Here is a 27,909-nt window from a genome sequence, read left to right as displayed (position 1 = left end):
CAAATATGAGAAGTCGTGCCAAAATGGTGCCAGGCAATGAGGGTGAAATGCGCCTGTGATGCGTCGTGGATGATCAAAGCGTTTTCCCGGGCTCAAGCAGAGCAGTAAAGAGCAACAGCGGTGATTAAACCAGCTATTAATTAAACATATTCTTCTGTGCACTGCTGCTGCATTTTAAAAAAGGCGTGATGCAAACGTTCATTCTTGCCACAGTCTGTCCCTCTTTTCATCAGCGAGTCTCTTTGAGGATTATCTTCGGAGACGCCTCTGGGACGCATTTGGAGACGAGAGCCGCTGCAGAGACATTCCCAGAGAGAGAAATCAGCAAAACAAGACATGAGCGCTCACTTGTGACATATTAATTCTCTCATTCAACTCTGAAATATTCATCACAAGAGGCGGCGAAATTGTTTCCAAAACGACAACAAGCCAGGCGCTCGGAGTTGAACTGAAGTTTTACAAATTTATTATTTGTCATCCAAAAATAAAGTCGAGAGCCGGTGTTCTTACAAAAGGCACTTCATCTCTTTTTGAATAAATGCATTCAAACACAACATCAGGTGAGGGCAAAAAGATGAATTTAAATTAAATATATTTACAATAAATAAACATTTATACAGATTTATACATCTACTAATTGTGCTGCTTTGTAGAAGAAAAATTCCACAATGGCTTCTAACGGTCCACTACACGGAACAATATGGCAATACTGAACATGTCCCTTTTTACAAACCATCTTGACCCCCCTTCCCCTCAGGTGTCTTTTTAGCAGCTCCTTATGCGTGCATGCGGGTGTCAGACATGAGTGGGAGTGTCTGCATGCAGTTCTGTCTTGGCCATGTGCAGGACCACGGCGGGCGATTTGTAATGGCAGTGGGTACTGCTGCAGCTGACTCCGCTGCAGGGCTTCCTGCTGCTAGTCCTGTCCGCCAGCTTCCTGCTGCACAGACCCTGCCACGTCTGCAAGGTCTTGGAGCTCCACACCCACACACCGCTGGTGATGCCCACCACCAGAGACATGAAGATCTTCAGCATGAAGATGGCCACGGTGGGCACAGAGTCCTGCAGGGAGCAGTCGCCGGCGTGGCCGTTGAAGGAGCCGCACGTGGCTTTCCTCCCTCTCAGCTTCCAGTAGTCCATGTTGAGCCTCTCGTAGAAGTAGCAGACGATGACGCACGTGGCGGGCACAGTGTAGAGGATGGAGTAGATGCCGATTTTCACCATGAGCTTCTCCAACTTCTCCGTGTTGGTGCCCTCGGTTTTCATCACCTTGCGGATGTGGAAGAGCGCTACGAAGCCGGTGAGGATGAAGGACGTGCCGATGACCAGGTAGCATGAGAGGGGGATGAGGACGAAGCCGGTGAGCGCCCCCGAGTCCATGCTGCCCACATAGCAGAGGCCCGTCAGCTCATCTCCGGCCACCTTCCTCATGGTGAGGATGACGATGGTCTTAAGAGCCGGGATGCCCCACGCTGCCATGTGAAAGTAGTTGCTGTGCGCCTCGATGGCTTCGTGACCCCACTTCTTACCCGCGGCCAGAAACCAGGTGAGGGTGAGGATGACCCACCAGATGGAGGAGGCCATGCCGAAGTAGTAGAGGATGAGGAAGACGATGGTGCACCCTGTGGATTCCAGCCCTTCCTGGATGATGTACAGCTCGCCGTGCTCCCGGTCGCAGGCGATGTTCTCAGCGCCTGCCACCGAGCGGATGATGAAAGCCACCGAGTAGACGTTGTAGCACATGGAGAGGAAGATGATTGGCCTTTCCGGGTACTGGAAGCGGTGCGGCTCCAGTAGGAAAGTGAGCACGGTGAAAGCGGTAGATACGAAACACAGGATGGACCACACTGTCATCCAAATGAAGGCAAAGTCTTTGTCTCGCCTGGACCAGAACACGTCCACGGTAGGCGAGCAGCGCGGCGCACACGACTGACTCTTCTCCACAAACTGGAACTTATCGGGGTTCTCGCAGGAGCCGCTGCCGCCGCTCGAGGTGCGCCCGCCGCTGGTCCCCGCCTGTCGAGGGCGAGGGGGCACAGGGAGCATGCCCTCACCTTTCTTGCCCTCGGTTCTGGTCTCGTTCTCAGGGGCTTCCATGCACAGGGCGTTGGGATCGTTCCTGGTGGGCAGCTTGGAGCAGTCGAGCGAGTCGGGCCAGGTGTAGCTGAACTTCTTCATGATGGGGGCGCATCTCTCCCGCGCTTGCTCGCACATGGGTCTGCAGGCAGGGATGGAGGTGGACACTTTGTCAGTGCACATGGGTGCGTAAAGGGAGCACAGAAAGAAGCGAAGGTGCACGTCACAGCCGTAAGCCACCAGAGGGGCAAACTCATTCAGCTTGATGGCAGCCTCCTTCTGGTCGTCATGATCCATGAAGTTGGGCATGCGCGTCAGGTTGTAGCCGATGCCCTCGCACATGGGGATGGTGATGGGCTCGCACTTCGCCGGTCTTCCTCTCTCCAGCTCGTACGAACCAATCTCAAAGCTGGAGCCAGAAATCACCAGCAGGCACCACAGAAAAATCGCCACCTTCAGCGGACAACCATCCATGCTCATCGTGGAGGTCAAAAATAGAGGTCGCTTCATATATACATTAAGATAGAAATGGGGCTGGAACAGTATCAGAGCCTCGCTATTTCCCCATATCGAAAGCTGGAGTCACTCCGTTCAGCAAACACTTAAAATCACACAAAGTCTTCTTGCTGGGAATAAAAGTCCGTGATTTAAAAAAGAAGAAGAAGCAAAACGATTCAAAAAAGCGCAGGGGGAGTCCTTCACATGATAGTCAGCTCCGCGAGAGGAGACGAAGGACAAGCGTTCCGGTCTTCGGTTGCTTGTGCTGCCGCTTCTAGGCTGCCGCACACTGAGACCGGAGAGCCGCGGTGGAGGGCTTGTGTCTGGGGGGGAAGGAGAGGGAGAGGTGGAGGGGAAAGGAGAGGAGAGGAGGGGGCGTGAGTCGTTGCGTGCCTCTCACGTTTCAGCGGAGGCACCCCACGCGGGGGAAGACTGCACAGATGGCGGGGGACGCTCAAATACTTCTGGTGTGACAATACTGCATGCGCTCTCGCTAAATAAATATCTATATCTAGATATATAAATATAATATCTGCAACTTAGTTCTCTCTCTCTCTCTCTCTCTCTCTCTCTCTCTCTCTCTCTCTCTCTCTCTCTCTCTCTCTCTCTCTCTCTCTCTCTCTCTCTCTCTCTCTCTCTCAGAAATAAATCAAATTCTTTGTTTTATTCACCAGATGATAAGAATGTCTGAAAATAATTGCATAAAATCCAAATGAAAGCCACATAGTAGTAGCTACACAGTGAAGCTAGTCAGTATGGACAATTGTTTCCATCTAGTGGTTGAATATGCAGAGCATGCATATGTCACAGCTGTTGCAAGGAGCATTTGATCTTTTCTCAAACAGAGCTGGAACTCGAGAATTTTGGCCTCTTGCCCCGCAGCATTGAATTGACTGTCAAGTTCAGATTGTCTATATTAGAAGGCCGACTGTTCGAGACAGTTTAACATGGCACTGATTTATTGGTAACAGTTCATCAGCTGTTCTTTAGATAACTTAAAGAACTTTAGAAATATTTATTTCTAACGTTTTGAGATCATACACTAGAAAAAAAAGCGCAACTTGTATTTTGGGGTGTAAAATTATAATTTAAGTTGTAACAATTTAAAAATCTACAGTAAATTATTTATGGGAGCTGCCCAATATGTTGATTGCGATCTACTGGTCGATCGCGGAGGAGTTGTGGGTAGATCGCATGATATTCAAATAGTCGGGGATCCATCGAAACTATGACATTTGTCTTTTGATTGACATACAGGGTAGCCAATCTGACGTCTGAACTTTTGACACATTACGCATGCGCGTTAAAGCACGCCAACTTGTTCATTTACCTTGCTGCCTCACTGGCCTCCAATTTATTTAAACTAAAGGGTATAAAAAGTTCAGGGCTCATGGACAGTTCTGGAACTTACTAACAGAGCGGAAATATCCAAATGTGCCATCTCCCTGACTGCATTATTTGGTTCCACCTATTTGTGCAAATGGGCCTTTTCCAACTTGAAGATTATTAAGTCTAAATGCCATGACTGATGATCATCTGGAAGCATGCTTGAAGCTGGCTATTAGCAGCTATTGTCCAGACCATGCTGCCTGGCCTGACGCAATTCAGTGCAAGTCATCAAAGTAAGGTAAGGGCAAACAATATACTACAATGTGAGTTGTATTGTGCAATGTGGGTTCATGCAATTGTGCAAGATACAACAATGTGTCTTGAAGATGAATTTCAAATTCAATTAAAAAAATACTTATGATAAAGATGAAAAAACAAAGAAAGAATACACAATATTAAATAGTAATCATAATAACTTTAATAATGATAATATAGAAGAAATAAATGTATATTTTTTTGCATTTTTTTTTATGATTTATGGCAATAATGTTTGTTAGCACAACAAAGTATGAGATATGGAAGATATGCCATAAGGTAGAGGAAAAAAAAAAGCTTCGATTCAAGTCCAATGCAGTCAAATCTAAAGTGTGTTCCCAACTTTGAGATAATATCTTGTATGCTCTTGCAGAGACACTGTGAAGATCAGTTGAAATGGCTTTGGCTGAATCTCCACATCAGCTCTGCAAATTTTTAAGAGTGGCTGTCCAAGATAAGACATTTGAACGGGCCAAGAGACACCTGAGAGTACCTTTAAAAGGTCCTAGATTGTTATCGAGGCATAATAACTTGGTATTCTGGGCAACACATATCATGATTAATTAACATCTAAGCATTATTTGACTTTTTATTCACAGTACTGTTTGACTCTTAGTGCTTTTTGCCTCACTGAGTTTATTCATGGATGGATTAAGGAAGGTTATCCACATTGGTTAAAATGATTATTAGTGTAAACAACTCAAAAGTCACTTTGGATAGGCACCAACCACACATTCCCCTGCTCAGGATTATAGAAAATGGATTGATGTATGGATGTGATTTTTGCGGGTGCAGCAAATTCCAACAGTCCTGTCATCAGTACGATATCGTCCAGCCGAGCGAACCGCTACAAATTCTCTTTTCTGTTTCCCTTCATTTCCAGGCTTTGTATCTGCAGTGCCAAGCTAAGCTAACCGTTGTAAGGTCATTTGACCACAGAAGTGAGAGTGGCATTGATTTTGTGCATTTGAGCACATTTTCCAAAACAAAAATAATCTTTGAATACATAATGATCCCCCCCACTGAACAATCGACTTATTCTCTGTGTTCCAGAGTTAATAACCATGAAAAAAAAATCACTGACACTGTGCTGCTTATTAGTTAGAGAGACACGAGGTCTGACCGCAATGCTTTCGGATCCTGGAGGGTCCATTGTGATTTCCCCCCACTTAATTTCATTATTTTTTTATTGACCTTGACAGTAAATGTGCAAAAGCAAATGAATAGGAACTATTTTGAATTAGGCCTTCTTTCTGGCTCAATTTTACGTCTATTTATTTTTGCTATCCGGTGGAGGTAATCGTATAGTTTAATGGTTGAACTTACCGACTCTTTCTTTCTCTTAAAAAACGGTCGCATGTTAAGTCTTTGTATGCTTTGTAATAACCACCCTCCACTAGAATGGGCATCTTTAATTTCACACATTCATCAGACGAGCCGATGGAGTGTGGGCCTTGTAATTACTACCTCTTACTTATTGCTTATCATATATCAGGAACAAAGCTATAAACATCTCTTGGAAAACAATGCATGAGAATACGATCTCCGAGACACGGGCTGTCCGAGATTGTTTTGGATGTAATGTGAGAGACAACTTGCATTCAAAGCTATTCATCACATCTGCTGTAGTGCCTGCGGTGAACTGTCGAGACTTGGATCACACTTTTGGGTCTTTGCTCATGTTGTGTTGTGTTAATCTGTAAATTATACGGTGCCACGGGAGTGTGTAAATCAGCAGCTGTTTATTCTAATTATGACTGGGCCTGTAGAGTTTAGTGAAGTCATTCAACTCTGAATTTGCAATCAGCAGGAAAAGAAGGGCCTTGTTTTACTTTCACTCATATAATCTTATAATCCATTAGGTGAATGGGAGTGATTCATTCTCTTCATCCATCTGTGTTCCTCATCCAAGAAATAACACCATTTAGAGCTTGTGCTCGGTCATTTAAACATGACTAAGTTAGTGAAATAATTTCCATGTTGACACTTGCCTCAAATTGACACTGGTGCCAGAAATAGTAGCGTCTGTCAAACTGTGGGGGGGAAAAAAAAGTGAAGTATGAGTTATTGTGATGGCTTCAACATCTGGAAAGTGAGCAAAATATAAATTGACAATTCTATTATTAGTCCGTATATTTTTAATCACTAGTGTTGTGTAAGAACATAGTTTGTGTGTGCCTAATGTATACATGATAATTGTGAAAAAAATTCTCCTGCCTAGCAATAAACAAAACACTACACTGCAAGCTTTATGTGACATTGTTAGCTACTCTGCTCATTGTACAGCGCCATATTTAAGCTACCAACATATTTGTAAAGCGATAGTTACTCCCACGTGGGAAGAGTGGAATTCATATAAACATTGTTTCTGCAAGAGCTTGTTGAAAATAGACATTACAAGGTGGACAAAGTGCCACCAGCCATTCCCCAAAGTACGTACCATCCATTTGGTATTCATTGTACATAATGTAAAACTGCACAGCCGAGCTAAATGCGCGAAATAAAATATTAGAAACAGTCGGCAAGGTAAGACAAGTTTATCATAGTACAGTGCATGTAATTCAAAGTGCTTCACACAAGTCATTAAAATACAATGACAATGTGAAAAAGACCAGATTTAAAAGAACAGACATGAAAATGTCAAACGGAAAGAGGCCCCACGATTGAGCCTTGTGGTACCCCTTATGTAATTTTGAGTTTCCTTTCATCAGTACAATGCAGTTCAGCACTTTATATATATAATGTATATATAATAGCTATGCTATATTTGACTTAGCATGAAACCCGGCATTGTTTTGGTGTTTTATGTTGTTTACTGTTTTTAATTCAGTAAACAATTTTTTTAACCATCATTGGTTTTGTGTGTCAAAATCTTTTTTCATATACAATACTTTGTATGCAGCAATGATTTTTGCTCTACAGTATTGGTTATAAATGATAGTTAATTTAAAGAGGTGTTTCATTAAATGCAATTATCAGAGCTGTTATAAATCAAACACTGGCCTCATTTCAGTGAAATAGCGGTTTAGCTTTTTCACCAGCCTGATGGTCCAAGTTATCCGACAAACTAAATGTTTGGCTGAGTGGCTCTCTATATTTTTCCCTCTTCCAGTACCTCTTACCTTGTTTAATTCAACTTTACCCATAACAGCGCCACGTTTCAACTGCAGGATGTTTATTCATACTTGGGCATATGAAAACGGAATGTCAACACTTTCTCTAGTTCAGCTGACTATTCACTATAAATTGCTCTTGGATGTTAGGTGCTGATGAGAGCAACACATTCCTCTGAGTTTGCCCCAAAATAAATGAAGTCTACTGCTACGTGTCTGAAAAAATGTATTTATAGGATGTGTTCAGTCAAAGGTCATAAATCAATCACGCCATGATACTTTATATATGATATAAAGTTATTCTTGTGTGTGTTTGCAGCAGTTGACATCTCTTCTTTGATTTGAAATGTCTCAGAGTAAAATGTAGTCGTCTCTCAGATGTCCTTTGGAAGCAGCACTGTTGAAAGCAATACGGCCACATGGTCATGTATCCATACTCGAGAGGGGCGAGGCAGTTTTGAATGGCTGAAGATTTGTGGTGAGGGGGAAGAAAGGTCAGATAACGTGGAAAGATTTAAAGGGTTTTATTGAAAGAGAGCCGAGGCGATGAAAGTTGAAATTTTTACGTGACAGAAAATAAAGCTTTGCATATCTGAGAACTAAGAAAATGTTCTTTTCCACTCTTTCAGAATGTAAATCCTCTACAGGTGTCGTGTCAACTTAAATTGTGGGATTGGTTGTATTTCACTGTATGTTGGAGCAAAAGTGAGTGAATGATTGTAAGCAAGGCTAGGAATGAGGTAGGGATCAGTGACGACATTTAAAGGGTTGGACACAACACTTGAAGTTGTCAAAGTGCCCTTCCAAGACATTCAGTTCATGCAACTGCACAATGTCAGAACAATATAACTAGGGCTCAATCCAATTATTCTCCAGGGAGCTCTGTTTTCAAATCACCTTTGACTCTTCATCATGAAATTGCTTCCTAAACTGGTCAGGTGCACCACATTTAAAGGGACAGAAAAAAAGGCTTGATTGATTTGAACACGATCGGAGTCAGCTGTGTTCAAATAGCGCGACAGCCTCCGTCTACCTGCGCCAAATTTTTCTCGGTCTGTGAAATTGCCAAAACTGATACTGAAATTGCCAGACAGCCCCTCCCCTTGCATATTTGCGCCACACAGTGCGCCAGACTTGCTCTTGGAACGAAAATAGGGCCCCATATCTGAGGAGCCGCTTTAAAAGAGGTCAGCTCTAGCAATCTCACACTGGCTGTTAAATCAATTCTATGTCACGCTCACGAATAGCAGGCCAATAAGATCAATTAACAGAGAAATAGTCCGAATCTATGCCCTTTTACTGCTCGTCACCACCTCCCGGGACAGGCCTCGCTGATGTTTGGGACATGAGACGAGACCGCCAACCACATAGGACCCCTATCAATCTATAGCTGCATACCTTCACCCTGCACTCACGCACACAAACAGCTTAGTGCCTATTTTTACATCACATCCTGGCAACGCACATGAGAAAACAAGCCCCCTGCACTATCAGCGTATCCAGTGTTGTCTGGCCCTCACCGCTCTGCCCCCGTCTGATGTCGGAGAGGACAGGAACATAAGATAGCTGCTTAGGATAGCTGAAAGATGGCTGCTTTAGATAGCTGGAGATACCAAAACAACTTGATTATGCATTTGGCGACAGGGAGCCGTTGTTCAGACGTTGCGTGTAATTCTGCCAGTTAGTGTCGTGTTATCAAATCATTATCTAAATGAGATAGGAACAATGGAGTCCATTGATAGTGTGCTTCCACTTTGCCTTGAAAGGTTAATGCGTCACTGTAAAATTAAAATGAAATGAATTTGCACTGTGATTATGACTGAGCAACTCAATAAAAAGTGGATGATTTTCATCTGGGATACAATTATTCCAAATGTGAGAGCTTGCATCATTATACTGCAATGAGGCTTAATTGAATTAATTAAAAATCTTGTGAAAGCATGTTAAGATCCTAAGATCCTCAACAGTTTATTTGCTGGCTAACACGCTATTTTATTGTTAGTGTTTCGACAGTATTTCAATATTGTATTGTATTTAACCACACACCGATAAAAACAAATTAAACATAGCTTTGATGTGGAACATATTAATTGCATTTCCATTCCAAAGTTCATGAACCATGTCACGAATAAATTAAATGTTCCAAAGCCAAGCAAGTCCTTGATTGATTTGACACCTTATGTGCAGAATGCTTTCACAGTAATATATTGAAAAAAATAATTTAAGAAAGAAATTAATCACCTCTGAAAATAAAATAAGTAGTGAGATGACAAAATCATTATAGGACATAGAAAAGAATGACTCTGTTTTAAAGCAACAAGTTGGCACCGCCAATTTTAGCCTCCTTGGTTCAAGGCGGGAGCCCCCGCCGACGTGGGCTCATGTTACAAGACATCTGTGAAGTTATCTCTCTCTCTCTGGCATAAACTTTCTATCTAGTTAGCGCAGCTACTTTTTTTTTTTTTTTTGCTTTATAATTATTTGTAGCACTGTACAGCGTCAACATACTGATCAGATTTTTGATATTTTGGTTACCTAGATTACCAGAAAATCCGAAATATTAGGGATAGCTCTTGGTATGATATGGTAAAGTTCTTCACTACAGCGAACGACAACCAATAAACATTAAATAAAAACCTCTCGGCGATAGAGGGTCAATCAAAACTGAACATTATTATCTTTGTAAATGTTGAATATTTGATAGAGCTTGAAAGAGTATTCGGATAGCCGGCTAAACACACCAAATGTTTACAGTCCTGTAAATTGAACAAGGTTCCTTCTATTTCTAATCTGTTGGGATGGAAGCCGTCTCATGTTGTCACAGTTGACATCATTGAGTGATGTTGATCAGATGCAGATCCTTGCCCGGCATGTTACCTTCCTCCTTATCTTGTGTTATCTCTTGTTTTATTAACACCACCGGCCTCCAGCAGGGCACCGGGAAGTTGTAGCCCGCAGGCGTTTTTAGACCACAGAGAGAACAGCCATCTTGCACACACACGCTGGAACACACAGACGCCTTGAGCCAAAAATGACAGCCTTCGACTCTTGTTGGGCTTCAAATCAATTTGTTGCTCTCCTCTCACTTAGCGTGTGCGTTTCATCTAATGATTCTACTTTAATCCCGCTAATCTGCATATCCAGTTTCTCAGGGACTCTGTTGGGAAATGGAACATGTGCAGGCCAAACGGTGATTATTCATTTTTCTAACACGTTGACTCATTTTGCAACGCGGCCAAGAATGAAGATCTTTCCAGGAGTGAGTGAGACGCTTCGAGTCTATCACAGTGGGTCAGCATGATGATGAAGTGCAAATATCCCCAAAGTGTCTGATTACAGACTGGCGGCCCAACTCCATCGGAACCCCCCCCCAACCCACCCACTACCATTTGTCATGTTTTCATGCATTTTACAATTTTGATTACATACTGTCAGCTGTAGAGAAGTCGTGCTAGGGGGAGTGTGAGTGAATGGCACAGAGAGTGACATATGTTACGCAGGGTTGAGTGAAGGAGAACACATGCTGTCCTTAGAGAGATCTTACAAAGAAGTGCATGTGAAACAAAGCTGCCAAGGCCCAAGCACACAATGAGAGGAGATGGGCTATATTCAGAGGGGAGAGTAGTTAGAGGACAAGTGGAGGAATATCAACTATCTTTGACCCTCCATTGCCCTCCAACAAACACCCCCGCCCTGGTCTACCCACCCCGTAAGCACCCTTACTGTAAGTCCGACAAGTCCTATTTATAAGCTGTGGATGGATGAGCAAATCAGGTGGAAAGAGTCCCCATTGGAAGGGTGAGCGCATGTGTTAATGTGTGTTTACATCTATCTTTGTGGGGAACGTTTTTGACTTGTCAGCCCTGCAGGTCATTGTGAAGTTGTCCTAAATATCACATTAATAGAAATGGCCAGTCCACAAAGCAACAGGTGGAACTATAAATAAATAAATTTAAAAAAAAAAAAAAAAATATATATATATATATATATATATATATATATATATATATATATCTCAATGGCTCTCTCATGGTAGAGGGTGTGTAAGGGGATGTTTGTACTTGTGCATGTGCCCCCAAGAATGCGCCCCAAGAATGACTAGCCCTCTGTGTAAATGTTTTTGCTACCACCACACACTCATCATGTGGCACTTCACCTTCCTATGCCAGCATATTGCACGTATTGTGTTGGTTAACATAAAGGATGTGACCCCTAAAACCGGAAGACGAAAATGTGATTTGTGTAGAGCTCCCTGGCTATTTTTGATAAGTGAAAGTTATGCTTAAGGTTAAAAACTGGAGGTGTAAAATGTCAACACTAAAGACAGAAAGCTAAATGTGTCTTGAAAGACATTCTGGTCTCCTGTTGCAGTAATAGATGTACAAGACAACAGCAGTAATGCTGTTAGACTAAAGCTAAGCTAAGACTAGACAGCGAATGGGCTCATCCATCATGAGACAGGATTCTCCATTTGGCCCGGCGGCACACACACACGCTTTCAGGCTTTTCTCTCTTTATTATTGTAAGTGAACAAGGGAGCCCTTCATAAGTTATCCAGTGTCTCGTTTCGGAATAAAAAAAGACCAAAAACAAAGCGAAAAGAGCACGAAGGTCATTGTGGTTTGAAACGTTCGAAACCTCAAGCCTTGCGAAGAGGCCTGAATGTGCAACCAAGGCCAACGGGTCATGACGAGGCCCGTTTCAGTCCTGGCTTGCTTTTGACAGTGCAAAAACACAGATCCATCAGAGGGCTCATTTACAAATGCCTGCATTCCTACATTTTGTTCCTCTTTCAGTAATTTCCTGGCTCAAACTTGCAGAATATTTTGCTGTAATGGCTTTGAATTGCTACAACGCCATAAACTTTTGAAATATCATATTTTATGCGTTGTAAAAAAATGTTCGACTGGTGGGCTTTTAGAGAACCTGATTTACTATAAGCTACTAAAAGCGGGTGCTAAATTGTGCGTTCACAACTATATTACTCTTAGACATACATCAATACTATGAATAGATAGCTTCAAATAAGCGATCTCTCACTCAGATAAATTTGGTGGTATTGGAGAAATATTTAGGGTTCAGGAAGAAAGGGGGGTTTGTGCCGTTGTGGGAGTGAACACAGCTGACTCACTTCCTGTCCAATGAAAGCAGCTACATTTTTTACGTTTAAATTCAGCGCAGGAGAGGCTGACCTATATGGCTGAGTCCCTTTTGTCAACACAGATGCAGTTGCTCACACGATTGGTATAATCATGATAGATTATTAGTTTTTGTAAGTCATTTGGCTGCCCCTGCTAATCTCAGGCAATTGGCTGTGCTTGCCTAATTTGAGGTCATGCTTGAACTCTGAAGTACTGTGGGACTTTAGATTTCCCCCCCAAATTCCAAATCAAACTTTAAGACCTCAGTGGTTTTTGAATTGTGCCATTGTGACATTATTACCGTTTTTCTGCTTGTGTTTTGAATGAGACCTAAGACTAACAGTCAGCTTCATGCTAAAAGACATCTTTGTCCCACCAACCTGTGTGTTGTCCTAAAAAAAAATACAAAAATCATAAAACGGCCAGGTTCATAAATGAGTGTCGCTCAAAGACTCATTCTTTTTTTTTTTTCCCCTCTTGGTCTCACTTCACCTCTCGTCCCGCCAGCCTCACAGTCTCCAACCTTTTCCTGCCCCGGCCAGCAAGCAATGGGGGCTTTCTCTTGTTTCCTGGTGCTGGTAGTGCTGGATAAACACACAAGCTGCCCCTCATATAAAGGCTCAATTCTTCTCCATCATGTTTAAATATGGATACAAAGAGAAACTTGTATGATAATTTCTGGCATCTGGTGGCAGGGGTTGCCTTTTGAGAGGGTTGGGGGGGGGGGGGGGGGGGACTGTGTGTGTATAAGGGGTTGGGGGCACTGGACAGACAGACACGGTCCTTGTTCTGATTCTTTTCTAAGATTTGGAGGTTTTCTTTTATAAAAGAGCGAGTCAATTTCATCTGACAGCGTGACTGACTGAAAATGTGACAAACGATTGGCTGCCTGAAGTTGCGTGCTGGCATTTGAAGCATTGGCAAGGCTCGTCGCGACATAAAGCGCCGCTGTCATGGAACTCGGTGGCATGTGGAAACACACACAGCCGCCGGGGATTAAACCAAAATACTTACTTGAAGGAGAACACTTCTCTGCAACGAGGGGGCATGCCATTAACGTTCACCTTTGATTTGAAGAGGCGGTCATGGAAAAGGAGACGGAATCTGGCCCCTGGCTCGGAACATGCCAGAGGTGTCACAGATAGCCTGGATGATACCGATGGCCTGGAGATAGCCTGGAGATCATCTTACTGTCCTGCTGCCATCATCAGCAATACAAGTGCACACAGTACATGATGTCACCCAGCGAGGAGACTTCAAAGGCCGCTGTGTTTTAAAAATACTTTGGATTTCCAGGTATATTCAAATTAGGTTGTACTATAGGGATGAGTCGGATTAAGAATCATGTATTGATTACCGTATTTTCCACGCACCGGATTATAAGGCGCACCTTCAATGAATGGCCCATTTTAAAACTTTGTCCATATATAAGGCGCACCGGACTATAAGGCGCATAGAATAAATAACTCGCTCAAACGTTAATGCAATCACAATATAGTAACACTCGAAATAGTGAAAACAATAACAATATATCAATAACTCAACATTGCTCAAACGTTAATATGACACAACACACAAAATAAACACGTAAAGATTACTTTAAGAAATTAGTCCTCATCCACGAATCCATATTGGTCCATATATAAATCGCACTGGATTATAAGGCGCACTGTCGGCTTTTGAGAAAATTGGAGGTTTTTAGGTGCGCCTTATTGTGCGGAAAACACGGTACAACTGGAAACATTCAATTGATTGTTGATCTTCGTTATTTGGCTCAGTCCCACCAGTCGAACAAATCGATAACGTTTTATTGATTATGTATAATGTTACTTTGAATTCTATAGTAAGGTGGAAGAAGAATCAAAAGTGTGAACTTTACAGGCTCACAAAACGTTCTGTGCATTGCCGTCAAACCAAAAGCTTCTGTCTCGGTTCTATCAGGCCAACGATGAATTTCTATTCACAAGGAACGATATAAAACCTAATACATGAGTCTGCTCCTTTTTTGCCTAAGGGATAACGGTGATGACTGGCAGCCCACAGCAGAGGCAATAAAGCAGCTCATTCTTCTGTCTGACAGCGAGCGCATAGAGCGCACATTCACCGGGCGCCAGCACACACAGCCTGCTTCACTTTTCTCGGGTGAAGACGTAGAAAATGATGTTTCTTTTGTACTTTACACAGCTTACCTTACCTTCAAGGATGTGGAAAAACACCACATCATTACGTTCAAATCAGCCACTCTGTTTTCTGCTTTGACTCACTCCAGTGGAAATGCCTTCACTTTTGTGGAAGAACATTACCAATGCAAACACTCAAAGGAACAAATGGCAGTTTTTTGATGAAATCAAATGAGTCGTTTAATTCAACTACGATCGTGATGAAGATTGTACATTTTGTACAGGTTACAGAAATGAACTATTATTTTGCAACCATGTGGTCATTCAAATGCATAAATACACTGTATTTGGCGGAAGATGAGAAAACTGGTGAAAGATTTTTTTGATTATGAGACTTACCATCTGTGACCTTGCATCATCTTTTTGTGTGCATGTAAAACAACTACGCTCTTGAAAACACCCACAGAGCCTTGCAAAACAAACTAACAAACATGCACTGACACGGAGTAGCTACATTAAAAAACGAGCTGGTGGTAAAGTTCAACAGTACAGTTATGTCTTTTGTTCTTGTGTGCGTGTGTGTGTGCCGTCATCTTGCACGTAAGGGGAGATTAGAAGCCTGTAGGGATGTTGATGTGCGATACAGAGCCCCCATGCCAAACTGAGCAAGAAAACTGATGTGAGAGATAATAAAGATGTAAAATTGTGATGATGATGATGTTTCCGGCCTGTCATCGTGATTCCTAACAACCTTCCTCTGCACTGCAGGCATGACAGAACAGCCTTGAATGAATTGGACATGTGGTTCACACGCGAGACGTTCAGTGTATCCTCGTATATTTTTGTTCGTGCGGTGATGCTGTGTCAACATTGTTAGGAAAAGTTAAAATCTATAATTGTCAACCAACACGGTTTTGAGGAAAAAAAAAAAGAAACCCTGGACATTTCCAAGTTATACAATCAGATCATTTTGGACAGTTAGGGTTTTGAATAGAAAAATAATGTCTGTTAAAAAAAATTATGAGCCACTCACTGAAATAAATGTAACATTTTAATCAGAGAAAATAATTGTATTAGATTACAATATGTTTATAAAATCTGGGATGTTCCAAGGTTAGTCATTTTGCAAAAAAAAAAAGCTCCTGAGATGAATGTCTGGTCCTAAATGGAAAAACAATAGCATGAGCGTAGCTAGCCATGCAGAAGATTAACTTCATAGAATGTCATTTTTCTTGGCAGCTTGGCCCAGTTTGACTTGTACATGCCGAACACTCACTCCATTTAAGATTTATGTTAGCAGATACACTTCAAGTCGACGTGAGTTATGAGGAGATGTCATCGTTTTGGCTGCGGAATTTACACGATTTGTGAACAATTTTCGCCTGCCGTGAGAGAGTGCGACTGATGTGCTCTTGAGCCTGTCAAGTTTGCGGTACACGGAGGCCCTGTAACTTAGCGTGTGTCATGTCACGTCCATGAAGATTTGGCAACGTGATGGCTTTTGTTGCAAACATACACACAGGCAATGATCGTATATTTGGATTTTTTTATTTATTTATTGCTTTGGTGAAAGACTTTTGACATTTATAGGAAAAAAAACATCTGACATGTCAACTCACCAGACACTTCATTAGGTACATTCAGGTGAGGACTCCCGCTGTCCCTCCACTTTTTAGAAACTTAGAAGAATTCGAGGTTTCCAGAGACTCCAAGCCATCAGCCATGCTTCATTAATAGGAACAGGAACACTTGGCTGATTCAGTTTCATGTATTTAGTCAAGTCGGATCACAATCCACTAAAGCTGTTCGAGGCTTTCTGCAGCCAGCTGTGTCATCCCCAAATGCGCTTTGACATTAGATGGCGGAATCACGGAGAGTGTCAGAGGCCGTCACTACAGCTGTCTGTAAAGCCAGCTGCAAAAGATATTTTTTGTCAGCGCCAATGACGTGCACAGGACACGCTTCATACTGCTTTTTATGTTGTCGGTCCATACGTGCAACTGTGAAGGGGGGGAGCACAGCGGGAGCTGACAGGTAACTGTTTGTGCTCCAGCTACTCACCAGCGCCAATTCAAACCAAGTGACTGAGCTGCAGCTTCGCGGGTGCCAAAAGAAACAAGAAGACAGTTAGTGGAGGAAGAATTTCAATGGCCTCAAGCTGGATCTCTATATCTGATACATTTAACCTTTCATAAGCATATTTTGAAATACTTTAGAATTTTTTTAAATTTTTCATCTAAGAAGTCACTTGACCTGACTAAAAGTCAGCTTTTGTAGAAGAACATACACATTTTTACACTATAATGGCAACACACTGGGCTGGTTGTCAGCACTTAAACAACCATACAACAATAATGCTTATTTTGAAGTTTGTACTAATGAGAACTGCTCACAGAGGATACTGGTCAAGAGGGGAAAAAAAAAAAGTTTGAGTTGATTCATGAAGCAAAATAATTAAACTATATTAAGTCAAAGTCACTGATGACATCCAGGAAATGGTAAATCTGCCCACTTCTCTCCTGCAGCTTTAATGGCATGCGCTGTGAGGGCAGACTCTAAATTGCACTGCACATAATAATAATAAAAAAAAAGGTTCGGATGATTAATAGATGTATGGATGTCTTGTATATGTTGGACTCAAAATGTTTCCTCTCATTGCGCTGATAACGTGTGTAGAAGCTTCCATTGACTATAAGGCCACTTTTATCCCAGCTTGCTGTAGTCATTATTTACGCCCCCTAAGGGCCGGTGTTTGTGAATTAGACATTGTTTTTCAATGAGCCTTATTTGCATAGAGGTGGACAATTTCTCACCTCGACGCATTCTGCCTGGCATCATAGTTTGTGATGCATTTCACCATCTGCACGTGAATTAGATGCTTTTAGATGTTTTTGCTCCATTTTTACCAATTAGCGCCATGTAAAAGCGACTCAAACGTTTTGTGAATCTGGCCCACAGGGCGAGAAATACAGAACGTGGTGGCATAAGTGACAGACTGAAAGATGGCGGAGAATTGGAGCAAGGCAAGGAGGGGAAACAAAGAACATATTGTCAGTACTGGGCGCTAATCGTCTCCTCTTTAGGCTGCCAGAGACAACAGGTGAGAGCAGTTTGGCTCCCTGCAGGCTCCATGAAGTACTGTGTGTGTTTGTGTGTGTGCGTGCATGCGTCCATAGAAGTCTGCCAATGCCAACTCAAACGGCAAATGAGAAGTGAGGGCCGCTCCACCAGTTCTTTGCAGAGATGCCAAGGTCCGGTCATGTGCGTGTGCGTGTGTTCAGTGTTCAGGAGATAATATTTACAGATCTTCAGAAAAATGTTCCATCTCCTCACACTAAGCGGCAGTAATGATGAAATGCACTAATAGCAAAAACACATGGATCAATGCACTGAATGGAAAGTAAGATACACTTTGATGTTAACAAGAGTATGTGTGCTTATTATGCGTTAACAATCTGATAAAGCATGTGACCCGCAGCAGCTGCGTACAAAACTTTCACCTTTCGGACTGACCGTAAAGGTAGAAATGTGCCAAGAGCATGTTACAAGAAATACAGCGGCTTTCAATCTGTTCAGCAAGTTGTTGTTTTTTACTCATTTCCCCCCCAAAAAAATATTTCCCATAGGTCGTAATAAAGTGAATTCATTTGTTCCGAGCTCAACCCGTCACGCTCATAAAACGTATTAACTGCACGGCAATGTTTTAATCACCAGCTTAATGTTGCATGAGCACAAATGTCAGTTTTTGGGGGAATTGCATTTATTACATATTGGCGTGTTGAGTCAGACAAGGAATTTACCCAATTTATACTATATACAAGTTGTGTACCAGCTATTTTGCATAGCAGCACTTTTTCAATTATTATTAATTTCCCTATGAAAAGATAGTATCAATATAATAAACTCATCTTTACCAGCTGCATATTTTTGGAAGAAGAGCAAAGACTCACAAGAGCATCAACGATGGAGCTGTGTTTGTCGTGGTATCCCCGGCAATCAGTTATGATAATGTCCATAAGTGCTGGCTTAATGCAACTACCTTTCTAAATATAGGTCAGGTGACCCAACAGATGATCAGCGGTCGGGAGATCATACGAGTAGACAAATTTAGCAAGATTAACTGCCTGTTTTTTTGCAAGTGGGACTGTAACCTAACACCCCCATCCTGCCATAAATAACCTCCGGAGCAAGTGTGTACTACTACAGGGAATTGGATACTTGCAAACATACATTTTATGCGCATCAATGAACACATCTATTCAGCTTTTGTGTTTCTGTAGAAATTAAAGAAGTGGAAAAGTTGAAAATGTGTTGAAAAGCAACAAAAGGTCAACAGCAGAGCAGAACAAATGATGTTAGAGTCACACAAGGCAATGCTGAAAAAACATCTGGGCACTCTGTATGTGTGTGTGTGTGTGTGTGTCTGTGTGTATGTGTGTATTTATCTATTCTGGCTTTCAAGGGAGCGGGAACTCATGGGGCTCATCCTCATGATGGTCACAAGATAGAGCTTAGCTCTTTAATCCTCCGTATTTATATTTAGTTATCATATTTATTGAGTCACGTCAGACCAAAACAAAGCCTATAAGGTTACCAGAGGTCTTAGATTGGAAATGTGTTCCTCGTGAAAACATTCGATAGATAGTATGCTTTATGTTCTTCGCTACCAAAGCTTGACTTGAGCAATGTTGGATTTGGAATGCTGAGACACACCAGCCTGTTTGGTGTCCCTGAATTAGATATGGAAACTGCCACTCTTTGTGTAAACTGCATCATTTTTATTGATACTGTCAGAGATGTTCCACAGTAATTTGAAAATCCTTCCACTGCTGATGTGATTTGTTTGCTATTGTACAGCTACTCTCGCATATTGAAACTCCATATGGTAATCTATAGGGTGATGAGGCCCAGTTTTCTTCAGGGTTCACATTCCTACTTATATAAAGACATCAGGTGAAAAAAAAATCATCTTGTCTCCCAAAAGAATAAAAGAATGTGTTAAGGCTCAATGAAGCTAGCTGTTGATTATTTGAACCATAATTGAGGGTGTTTTTTTTCCTCAGCTGCAAGTGCGGCTTTGGTCAAGGTGAAGAGCCGTAAGAACATGATACTACTATAGCGGTCGATTTTAGCACCAGACCTACGGGCAACAGTGTTGAACAGAGAGCGCCATCAAGAGGAGCCAAAAATTGATTCACGAAGCAAATTTGAAGCCTTATTTTCTCATCACTACTGTAAAATGATGACCTTCTGAGCTACTCCCATGATATTTTGGAAACCTCACCTCCCTTTGCTACTTGCATGACATCACCTGACTGTTGCCAGCTGGACACAATGCAGACCTGCGCTCTGTCTGATTGTCTCCATAGTGAATGAAGAGCGATGACCATGAATGGCATGAAAAGTATGCGTGGGGAATTCCGCAATATTAGCTCGCTGCTATCAGTATGGCACATAAACAAGTTCAACCTGCTTGTATCTCAACACAATGAAAGTGAAGAGTGTAAAAAAAAAAAAAAAAAGTCTTCAGTTCACAAGTGACCCTACTGTGGTGCACTCAGTGGAGATACAGTTAGTGAATAAAATGTCAGTGACAGATTGGAAGTGACCGAGAAAGAGAACTTGGAGTAACTCCACACTGTTCGTCATATTGCATCACTAACAAAGAATGCACTAAGTAACCAGCTAATTAAATCAAAGCTGATACAGTCGAAGGAACCAATACCAGCCTGCAGCTTATATTTCTGTTTTTGCCTTACTGTCATCCAGTGAATCAAATACTTTTAAAGCACTTTTCCACTGACACACACACGCACACACACTTGTACTGTAATCAAAGTACATGAACATATGCACTACTTATTTTTTTTTGAAAGGAAGAAGGGTTGTAAAGTGCTTCCCTGCTGCATTAGCCCGTATCCCGACACCCTCTGCCCGCGTTTGAAGTGCTGATCTCCAATCAGCCTCCAGCAGAGGGGTGGGTAAGGAACATCAGGCAGCTTTAAACGACTCAAGCTGACTCAGGTTTCGGGATACTGTGACTTCTTGAACCTATAGCTGTTTCCTTGGGGTTTTTCTATTTGTGGGGGGGAATTTTATTTAGGGCGACAGGTGAGGAGTAAGCAGACTTTAGATATGAGGGGAAGGGTGATGTTTGAAAAACTTCCAAAATGATTTGTGTGCAATATTGACGTCATATTTTCATTATGTATTATCACTTTTTAATAATATGAATTATATTCCGATGGTGACTTAAAAAAAACATATATATTTTTTTAAGTGAACTAAGTAAAGAAGTCTCCTTATTCCAAAAGAACAATGGCTCCACAGTTACTTCACGAGCTTTACGAGTAACAAGAGGGATTACTTTACACCATAGGCAGCCTTCAACTTGAATAATAATGGCTGTAAATGACAGACAGATTTCTGCACTGAAGCAATTGAGCTTGGTGGAGAGATGAGCTATTGTTGGACTGTTTACAAGCTGTGTCCTCGTTTGCCCAAAAGCTGATGTTGCTCTGAGTAAGTGTTACGGAAAGTCTCCCGTAAATGACGGCAAGTCTGAGAAATGGCCCCAAAGCGACGTCTGCGTGTGTGTGTGTGTGTGTATTTATTTGTGTGAGTCTGTGTGTGTAAGAGAGAGAGAGCGGGAGAGCTTATTTAACTATGTCCACTCGAGCACTGTGTGCCCAGGGTTTGAGGAAACTATGGAAAGAATCACACAAGCATATTGGTGCAACACACACACACACACACACACACACACACACACACACACACACACACACACACACACACACACACACACACACACACACACACACACACACACACACACACACACACACACACACACACAGATCCTGTTGGATTGCACAGCAGGAATTCACTTATTTGTTGAAATGTGAGGAATTCAAGCAATGAAGCACAGCAAATTGAACGTTAACCAAAAAATAAACACTTCCTGTGGAGAGGTGGGGGTGACCTTGCTACCACAACAATAGTCATATAACTTGCTTCCAAGTTTTAATTTGAGTCTTCATTCTTGTAGGTTAACCTTGACCTCTGCTGGCGAGCTGTCACCATTGTTGTTAAAATAGAAACATTCCCCTTAACTGGTTCGACGCTCGCATGAGTGGCTCTCACTTTCCTCGCACAGTCAATGACCTCTCTGTCCTGACCGATAGATGTTTTCTCACCTCCTACGCCCTCATAGATGAAAGGTCACAGTTCACAGAATACCCAATGACAGTCTAACCAATACATCCAGAATAATAAACAGTTGAATGAATATATGATATTAGAAGGGGAAGGTTGTTATTGTCTTGGGCATGTGTACCTAATGTTATGATGTGATTAGAGTCTCTGCACATCATCTACCACGGCTGACAAAATGCGGCTCGGGCTTTTCCGCTTTTGAAACGTTGCGTCATTCTACACAAAGTTTTCACAGTGCTTGCCCAAACATACGTCATCTTAGTAAAACACCCTCCAAAGCTCCAAGCAACAATTTAAGAGAATGATGCCCACATTTGTTGGATGATCTTGCGGGGAAACTCTGCAAAATGTAAGAGGGCAATTACTTTTTTCATGGCACAGTTACACATCAGAAAATACATCATTTAGATTCTGGTAATACTGATATTTAATCACAATAAATAGGCAGGCATTAAGTCATGTGGGATAACGCCATAAAAAGCATGTAAAGGGACACACACATTTAGGATTTAAAGTGGCAATGCTGACCTCAACCTTTTGTTTCCCATTTGTCGTTGAATTTAGTGCAGTTATGTAGGATATTGAAATATTTCCATTGGCTCTTAGCAGAAAAAGTCTAAACAAAGTCAGCACTTTTGATGTCCTGTCAGGTGTGAAATGCTTTTGTGGATGTCTGGCGGCATCTAGTGGTGAATTTTGTTTTACTACGCGCCACATATGAAATCTGTGAGCTTCAGTAAAGGAAACTTTCAGCACGATTACCGGCATATTTAAGAAGCCATTTGGAAATGTTAAACGATTCTTGGTTTATGACGGGTCTGACAAAACTGTAATTCGGGGTTACAATTACAAACCGTGTCTGTATAAAATTAACAAGATTGAGTAATAGCTTATCATACGCTGCACAAGAAGGCACATTTTTTTAAGGCCTAGGAGTGTTCTTTATACAAATATTTATCGTAACTGCGATTTAACAGCGTTTCGCAAAAGTTGGTAATAAACTACTACTGCATGTTTGGATTTGAACTCCGCTGTAAACAAAGCAAAGCGCACTTACTCCAGCAGTGCTGCAGAAAAGTACACAAACACACGTTTCCACCAAGGTTTTCCTCTGCAAACAAAACAATTTCTAATAATATGCCGGTAAAAAATGCATTTTCACAAAGTGGTAATTATTAGAATATCAGTCGATAGATAACCTGCTGGCACAATATTGATAGAAGTCAAACTGTTAAATGAGAATGGATTGCAGTTTTAAAGTTATTAGAGGTAGGCAGACTTATTGCGTAAAGATTCTTTTTGAAACCAGTATCAAGTACAAGTATCCCATATTTTTGGGGTGTTATAAAATGACACACGTCTTTGAGTTCCATGCCATCGCTCGATCATGGCCGTTCCTTTCAGGCTTGTTGAGCTCCTCAAACAACCCACTGTCAATCATTTCCTTCTGCCAAGAGACTGTGACTGCACCGGTGCTGAATTCCTTAAAGAAGTTCTCATCCTTGGCATCTAGTTCAACGTCTCCAACTTCCGAAGTGTCGTTGAAGTGGTCGGTGTCTTTGGCGTACACCACGTTGGGCTTGGGCACCCAGGGGGGCTCCAAGCGCTGCGCCTCCAGGAGAGGAAAGTTAATGCTCTTAAAAAATTGGTGTTTTCGTGGGTCATCACCTTTGCTATAAAAAATGAGGTATGAGATATGATGGAAGCAAACTTATTGCATTGGTTGAGAACTTATTTGTACTTACTGGCATCCAAGGCGATGTGCTACTTTTTTCTTAAGGAGGCAACAGATGATGTCTTTGCTAGCAGGATCGAATCCCTTGTGATGAAACTTGCACAGGTCTTCAAGCGTGCGGCGGGTCACCTCGCTCTTCTGCACCTTTTCGCGGAAATCTCGAAAAGGCAGGCGAGCGGCCACCATCTCATAGATGCTGCAGCCCAGGGCCCACCAGTCCACGGATGTACTGTAGTACTGTTGCCTCAGGATCTCGGGGGCCATGTAACCGTTTGTACCAGCCTGAACAAACAAGTGAACACACAGAGAGGATATATTATGAAGTGGAGCCATAAAGTAAAGAAAAATTTCCTAGCAAGCGCTGCTATTGATGGGAAAATGAAGCTTCAAATTTTGCTTTGTGAACCAGTTCTTTTTACACTCCTCTCCATGTCACTCTATTCAAAATTGGGCTGCCAGCAGTTTCATGAAGCAAATTTGAAGCTTCAGTTTCCCGTCACTAGAAGTTAGCCAGCTTTTAATAGGATTTATTTGGGACATGCGGAGTGCTTTATAGTCTGTCAACTCTGGACTAAGAACCATTCTACTGTATCTATTTCTGGTAAACCCCTTGCACTCAGGGATGAACACATATGCTGAACACTGACGTAAGCATACTCCCAGAAAATAATGCTATGGTAGCTTTGCAGTGACACGACCTTTACAGCTTGGGAGCATCATTTCTAATTATAATTCTACATTTTTCCTTGCACACAATGAGTAGGTCACCAGACTGACCTTTTGGCAGATCGTTTTCCCATTTGGCAGCTCGACAGCCAATCCGAGGTCTGATAGTTTACAATGGCCATAAGCGTCCAGCAGCACGTTCTCCGGCTTCAAATCACGATAGACGATGTTCATGGAGTGCAGGTGAAGGAGGCCCATGGTCATCTGAGCTGCGTAGTAAACCACGCGGTCCATGCGGAGACCGCGCTCTCCGAGTTCGTAGATGTGGAACCTGAGGTCTCCTCCATTCATCAGGTCCATGACCAGGCACAAGTGGGTGTTGTTATCGTAGGCGTAGGCCAGGTTGACAATGAAAAGACTGTTAACCTTCTCCAGGATCTTCTTCTCCTGAAGGGCCAACCTCTCGCCACATTTCTTCTTCAAGCGTTTCTTTTCCAGCTTCTTGCAGGCGTACATCTTTCCTGTGGTCTTCACCTGCACTGCACATACCTGTAATACAAAACCCTTTTATTTACACTACAATCTGATTTTCTCTCGCAACAGTTTTGCTTTGGACACCTACCTCACCAAAACCACCTTTCCCCAATGTCCGAAACTCACGAAAGTATTTATCACTAATCTTCTGTTGCTCATACTCCTTCCACTGCAGAAACCTGAAAAAGAACGGACTCCTCAGGTACTCCGAGAAAGGTTTTCCTCGCAGGAAGTCTCTTGTGGCGTCTCTCATGTGGCTCACCGAGGACTCGTCGAAAATGTAGTTTGATAAGCGCTTGCTTGTATCCCCAGCGTTTCCTTTGAGAAAAGACAGAAAGCTCCTGGATTCAGGGTTACAGAACTTAGCCATGAGGTCCCGCCTGGCGTTTTCTTCAACGTCGTCTTCAGCAAAGTGGCTTTCTCCCAGCTCATCCAGGAACTTAACGGCGGCGGCATACTGGGGGTTACAACTGAGGAGAAACTGCCGGAACAATTCCCTGCCGATGGGCTGCTGCTCACAAAGTGACTCGTACTGCTTTCCATCTGCTTCCTGCAGAGTTGAGAAGCTCTTCGGCAGGGGCAGTTTGAGGGAAAGTCTCTCCTTGAGCAGCTCATTCTGGTCCAGCTGCTGAGCCCTGAGGTAGGCTGTGTTGGCCACCAGTTCCTTGACTAGCAGCTCGCTCATATTGGGGGCCCCACCTGGAAACCGTGGGGCCTTAAACCAATCCTCTACATGGTCCAAGCATCCGGAGAGCACCCGCTAGCACCTGCAAGCATCCCTGCAGTCTTGACACACCCCTTACAGCATTAATAATGCCACTATCCTCTGGGATTTGTTGGCCCAGAGGGAAAGCAACTTATGTGGTTTGAACTTAAGAGGATTTAGTCGGGCCTATTTTAGGAGCCGCAAAGTTCATGTGAGTAATACGTGTGCTGTAACCTCACGTCATAGGTGGCAGGACTCAGGTGAAATTTAAGTCTTTCAATGGATTTCAAGGAATTAGTCAGACCATGTATGGGTACACCGACCAGCCACGCAACGACCACTTGCACAATGATCCATGTGCCTCTTTCATAGTGTCGCTCAAATAATGTATGGATCAACACAATTTTTTGATTAATATTTTAAAGATGTTTCAACTGCAAAGTATGTTGACTTATAAGGATGTTGAATTGATTTGAGCATGTTTTATGAACACAAGATGAAGTGGCCATGCATATGCTGGTGCTTCTACAAAGAAAAGGTAGCGCATGACTTGATAGGCACGCTATGTAGAGGAATAAGGATAGTTTGACCAGCTTAGTAGATGTCCTAAGTAGGCCATTTAAGTCAATGTTGTGAGTGTGAATCTGGGACAGAGAAAAAAAAATCCAATTATATTGGAGGATAGGACATATAGCTGAATGCTTCTTTTTCTAGATTGCTCAAAAATGTCAGTCATTATTTCAGTTGTATGGTTAGTGGGATATTAATAAATAGCATGCTAAGACCACGTGTTTAAAATTGGTAAAACGATGCCATAAAATGCTCAAAAAAAGAGGCAAAATTCATCAACCTACACCAACTTTTATTCCTAAAAATTACAGTCACGTATTTAACATGTGGCGAACACTTCCACAAACAAAACCTGAAAAGCTAATAAATGACCCCACACTGCAAAGTGTCACCCTCTTTCTCCTCATGACTCTGTGTCCTTGCACACCAATCGTGAGCCGTGAGTCAGAGTTTTGTGGGATCCACCTGGTTGGTTTACTGCCTGCCTCTGACACTGGGAGTACTGGAACATGCAATAAATGGCCAAGGCGAGTTGTCGACCACGGCTCTGCACGGGGCGTCGCAATGATCATGGCCATATCTGTGTCCACCGTAGGTGACGTCTTTGAATCACGTCGCCAAGGTGTTGGCCTTATTTGCCGATTCTCTGAACCACCCAGTCCTGCTGGCAGAGGGGGCAGCGATTGTTCTGCTTCACCCAAAGGGACATGCAGCAGTTGTGGAAGGAATGGTTACACTCTCCCCAAACCACTGCAAAACAGGACAAAAGGTTGTATATTGAGCTAAACAGTCAATTCAGTTCACAACAAGCAACAGTTTGGCACATACTTTTAATTAAAAAAAAAAGAAAGAAATAAGGCTTTATGCAATTTATATCTGCACTCCCAGTTGGCCAAGTTGCAGAAAATGCAGCATATGATTTAATGCAATTCAAATCACAGCCTTATCATGATATAAAACAAACTGTTAAATAACTTTTTGACCGAATCCCGGCTTTATCTTTTTAAAGGCAGTATGATTAATTCAATTTGTGCATTATGTATCACTGCAATGCGCATGTGTGGCAGGGGTCCCCACTCCCCTGTATGACAAGCTACTCAAATGTGGACGTAGGTTGAAATAGGCCTTATCTATCACTAAGCTATCGTTTAAGAAGAGTCTTAATTATAGTAGATTACTAGATTATTTAATTCACTGTAGTAATTTTTGCATAAATGTTACATTCTTGTGATGCGCGATGTTCGTAAACTCCAAATGTCGTATGTCCGGAGCGTAAATTGAGGACCCCCTTGTAAGCTAATATTGTGCTCACCCACTCACTGTATGTCATTTAGTTGAGAAAACTGACAAGAGGCGAAATATTAGCGTGTGTGTTTGTTGACAACACCTTACCAACACAGTCTTCTTGCTTGTTTTCAGCCTGGCACCGGAGACAAGCATCTATAAAAGATGAAACGTAGTTATAATTACCGTAAAAGACCGGCATTTCAGTGGAGAGTAGCTGGGCTAAACTAGCTAGTGCCGACACGCTCACCCATCACTTGCACCCGGCAAATAGCGCAAGTATCACATTCCACATCCCAACTCCACATAGCAACAGCATTCCACTTTTTTAGTGAAAACATCTTGTCGCCACCCGATTTGGAGCCAGAAGTGTTGTGCGAGAGAACTATTCCAAGATCGTCACCGTCATCCATGTCTGCATCAGCTCCAAAAGCCACAGCAGTTAGCCTAGCAGGATTAGCTTAGACAACAACCAAAATGGACGTGAAATGCCAACTGCCGGTGACCATTACCACAGTTAGGAGACGCGGAAGTGCAAGACAAGTGAGTCAGCGCCTACGCCATGTTGGATGTGTCAGATCTGTCCGTTGCTGCTTTCTACAAC

The 27,909-nt window shown here is 42.5% G+C and overlaps 3 protein-coding genes across 3 annotated transcripts; all 3 read right to left on the bottom strand.

Moving 5' to 3' along the window:
- Positions 1-443: 443 nt before the first annotated feature.
- Positions 444-2,893, bottom strand: fzd9b (frizzled class receptor 9b). The gene has a single exon (XM_049726071.2). It carries the CDS (start codon positions 2,584-2,586, stop codon positions 796-798), a length of 1,791 nt encoding a protein of 596 aa, XP_049582028.1. The 5' UTR covers positions 2,587-2,893; the 3' UTR covers positions 444-795.
- Positions 2,894-21,558: 18,665 nt separating this feature from the next.
- grk7b (G protein-coupled receptor kinase 7b) lies at positions 21,559-25,539 on the bottom strand. The gene is made up of 4 exons (XM_049726375.1): positions 24,834-25,539; positions 24,323-24,760; positions 23,556-23,827; positions 21,559-23,483 (listed from the first exon to the last, which is right to left on the bottom strand). The coding sequence occupies exons 1-4, from the start codon at positions 25,428-25,430 to the stop codon at positions 23,153-23,155; spliced, it is 1,638 nt and encodes a 545-aa protein (XP_049582332.1). The 5' UTR covers positions 25,431-25,539; the 3' UTR covers positions 21,559-23,152.
- A 753-nt stretch (positions 25,540-26,292) lies between these two features.
- rnf7 (ring finger protein 7) lies at positions 26,293-27,814 on the bottom strand. Its single transcript, XM_049726748.2, has 3 exons — positions 27,556-27,814; positions 27,414-27,461; positions 26,293-26,771 (listed from the first exon to the last, which is right to left on the bottom strand). The coding sequence occupies exons 1-3, from the start codon at positions 27,716-27,718 to the stop codon at positions 26,653-26,655; spliced, it is 330 nt and encodes a 109-aa protein (XP_049582705.1). The 5' UTR covers positions 27,719-27,814; the 3' UTR covers positions 26,293-26,652.
- Positions 27,815-27,909: the final 95 nt, after the last annotated feature.

Source organism: Syngnathus scovelli, chromosome 7 (genome assembly GCF_024217435.2).
Source record: "Syngnathus scovelli strain Florida chromosome 7, RoL_Ssco_1.2, whole genome shotgun sequence".
NCBI classification, from domain to species: Eukaryota; Metazoa; Chordata; class Actinopteri; order Syngnathiformes; family Syngnathidae; genus Syngnathus; species Syngnathus scovelli.
The sequence above is the reverse complement of the archived record's forward strand: the minus strand, read 5'-3'. Positions and strand labels throughout refer to the sequence as shown.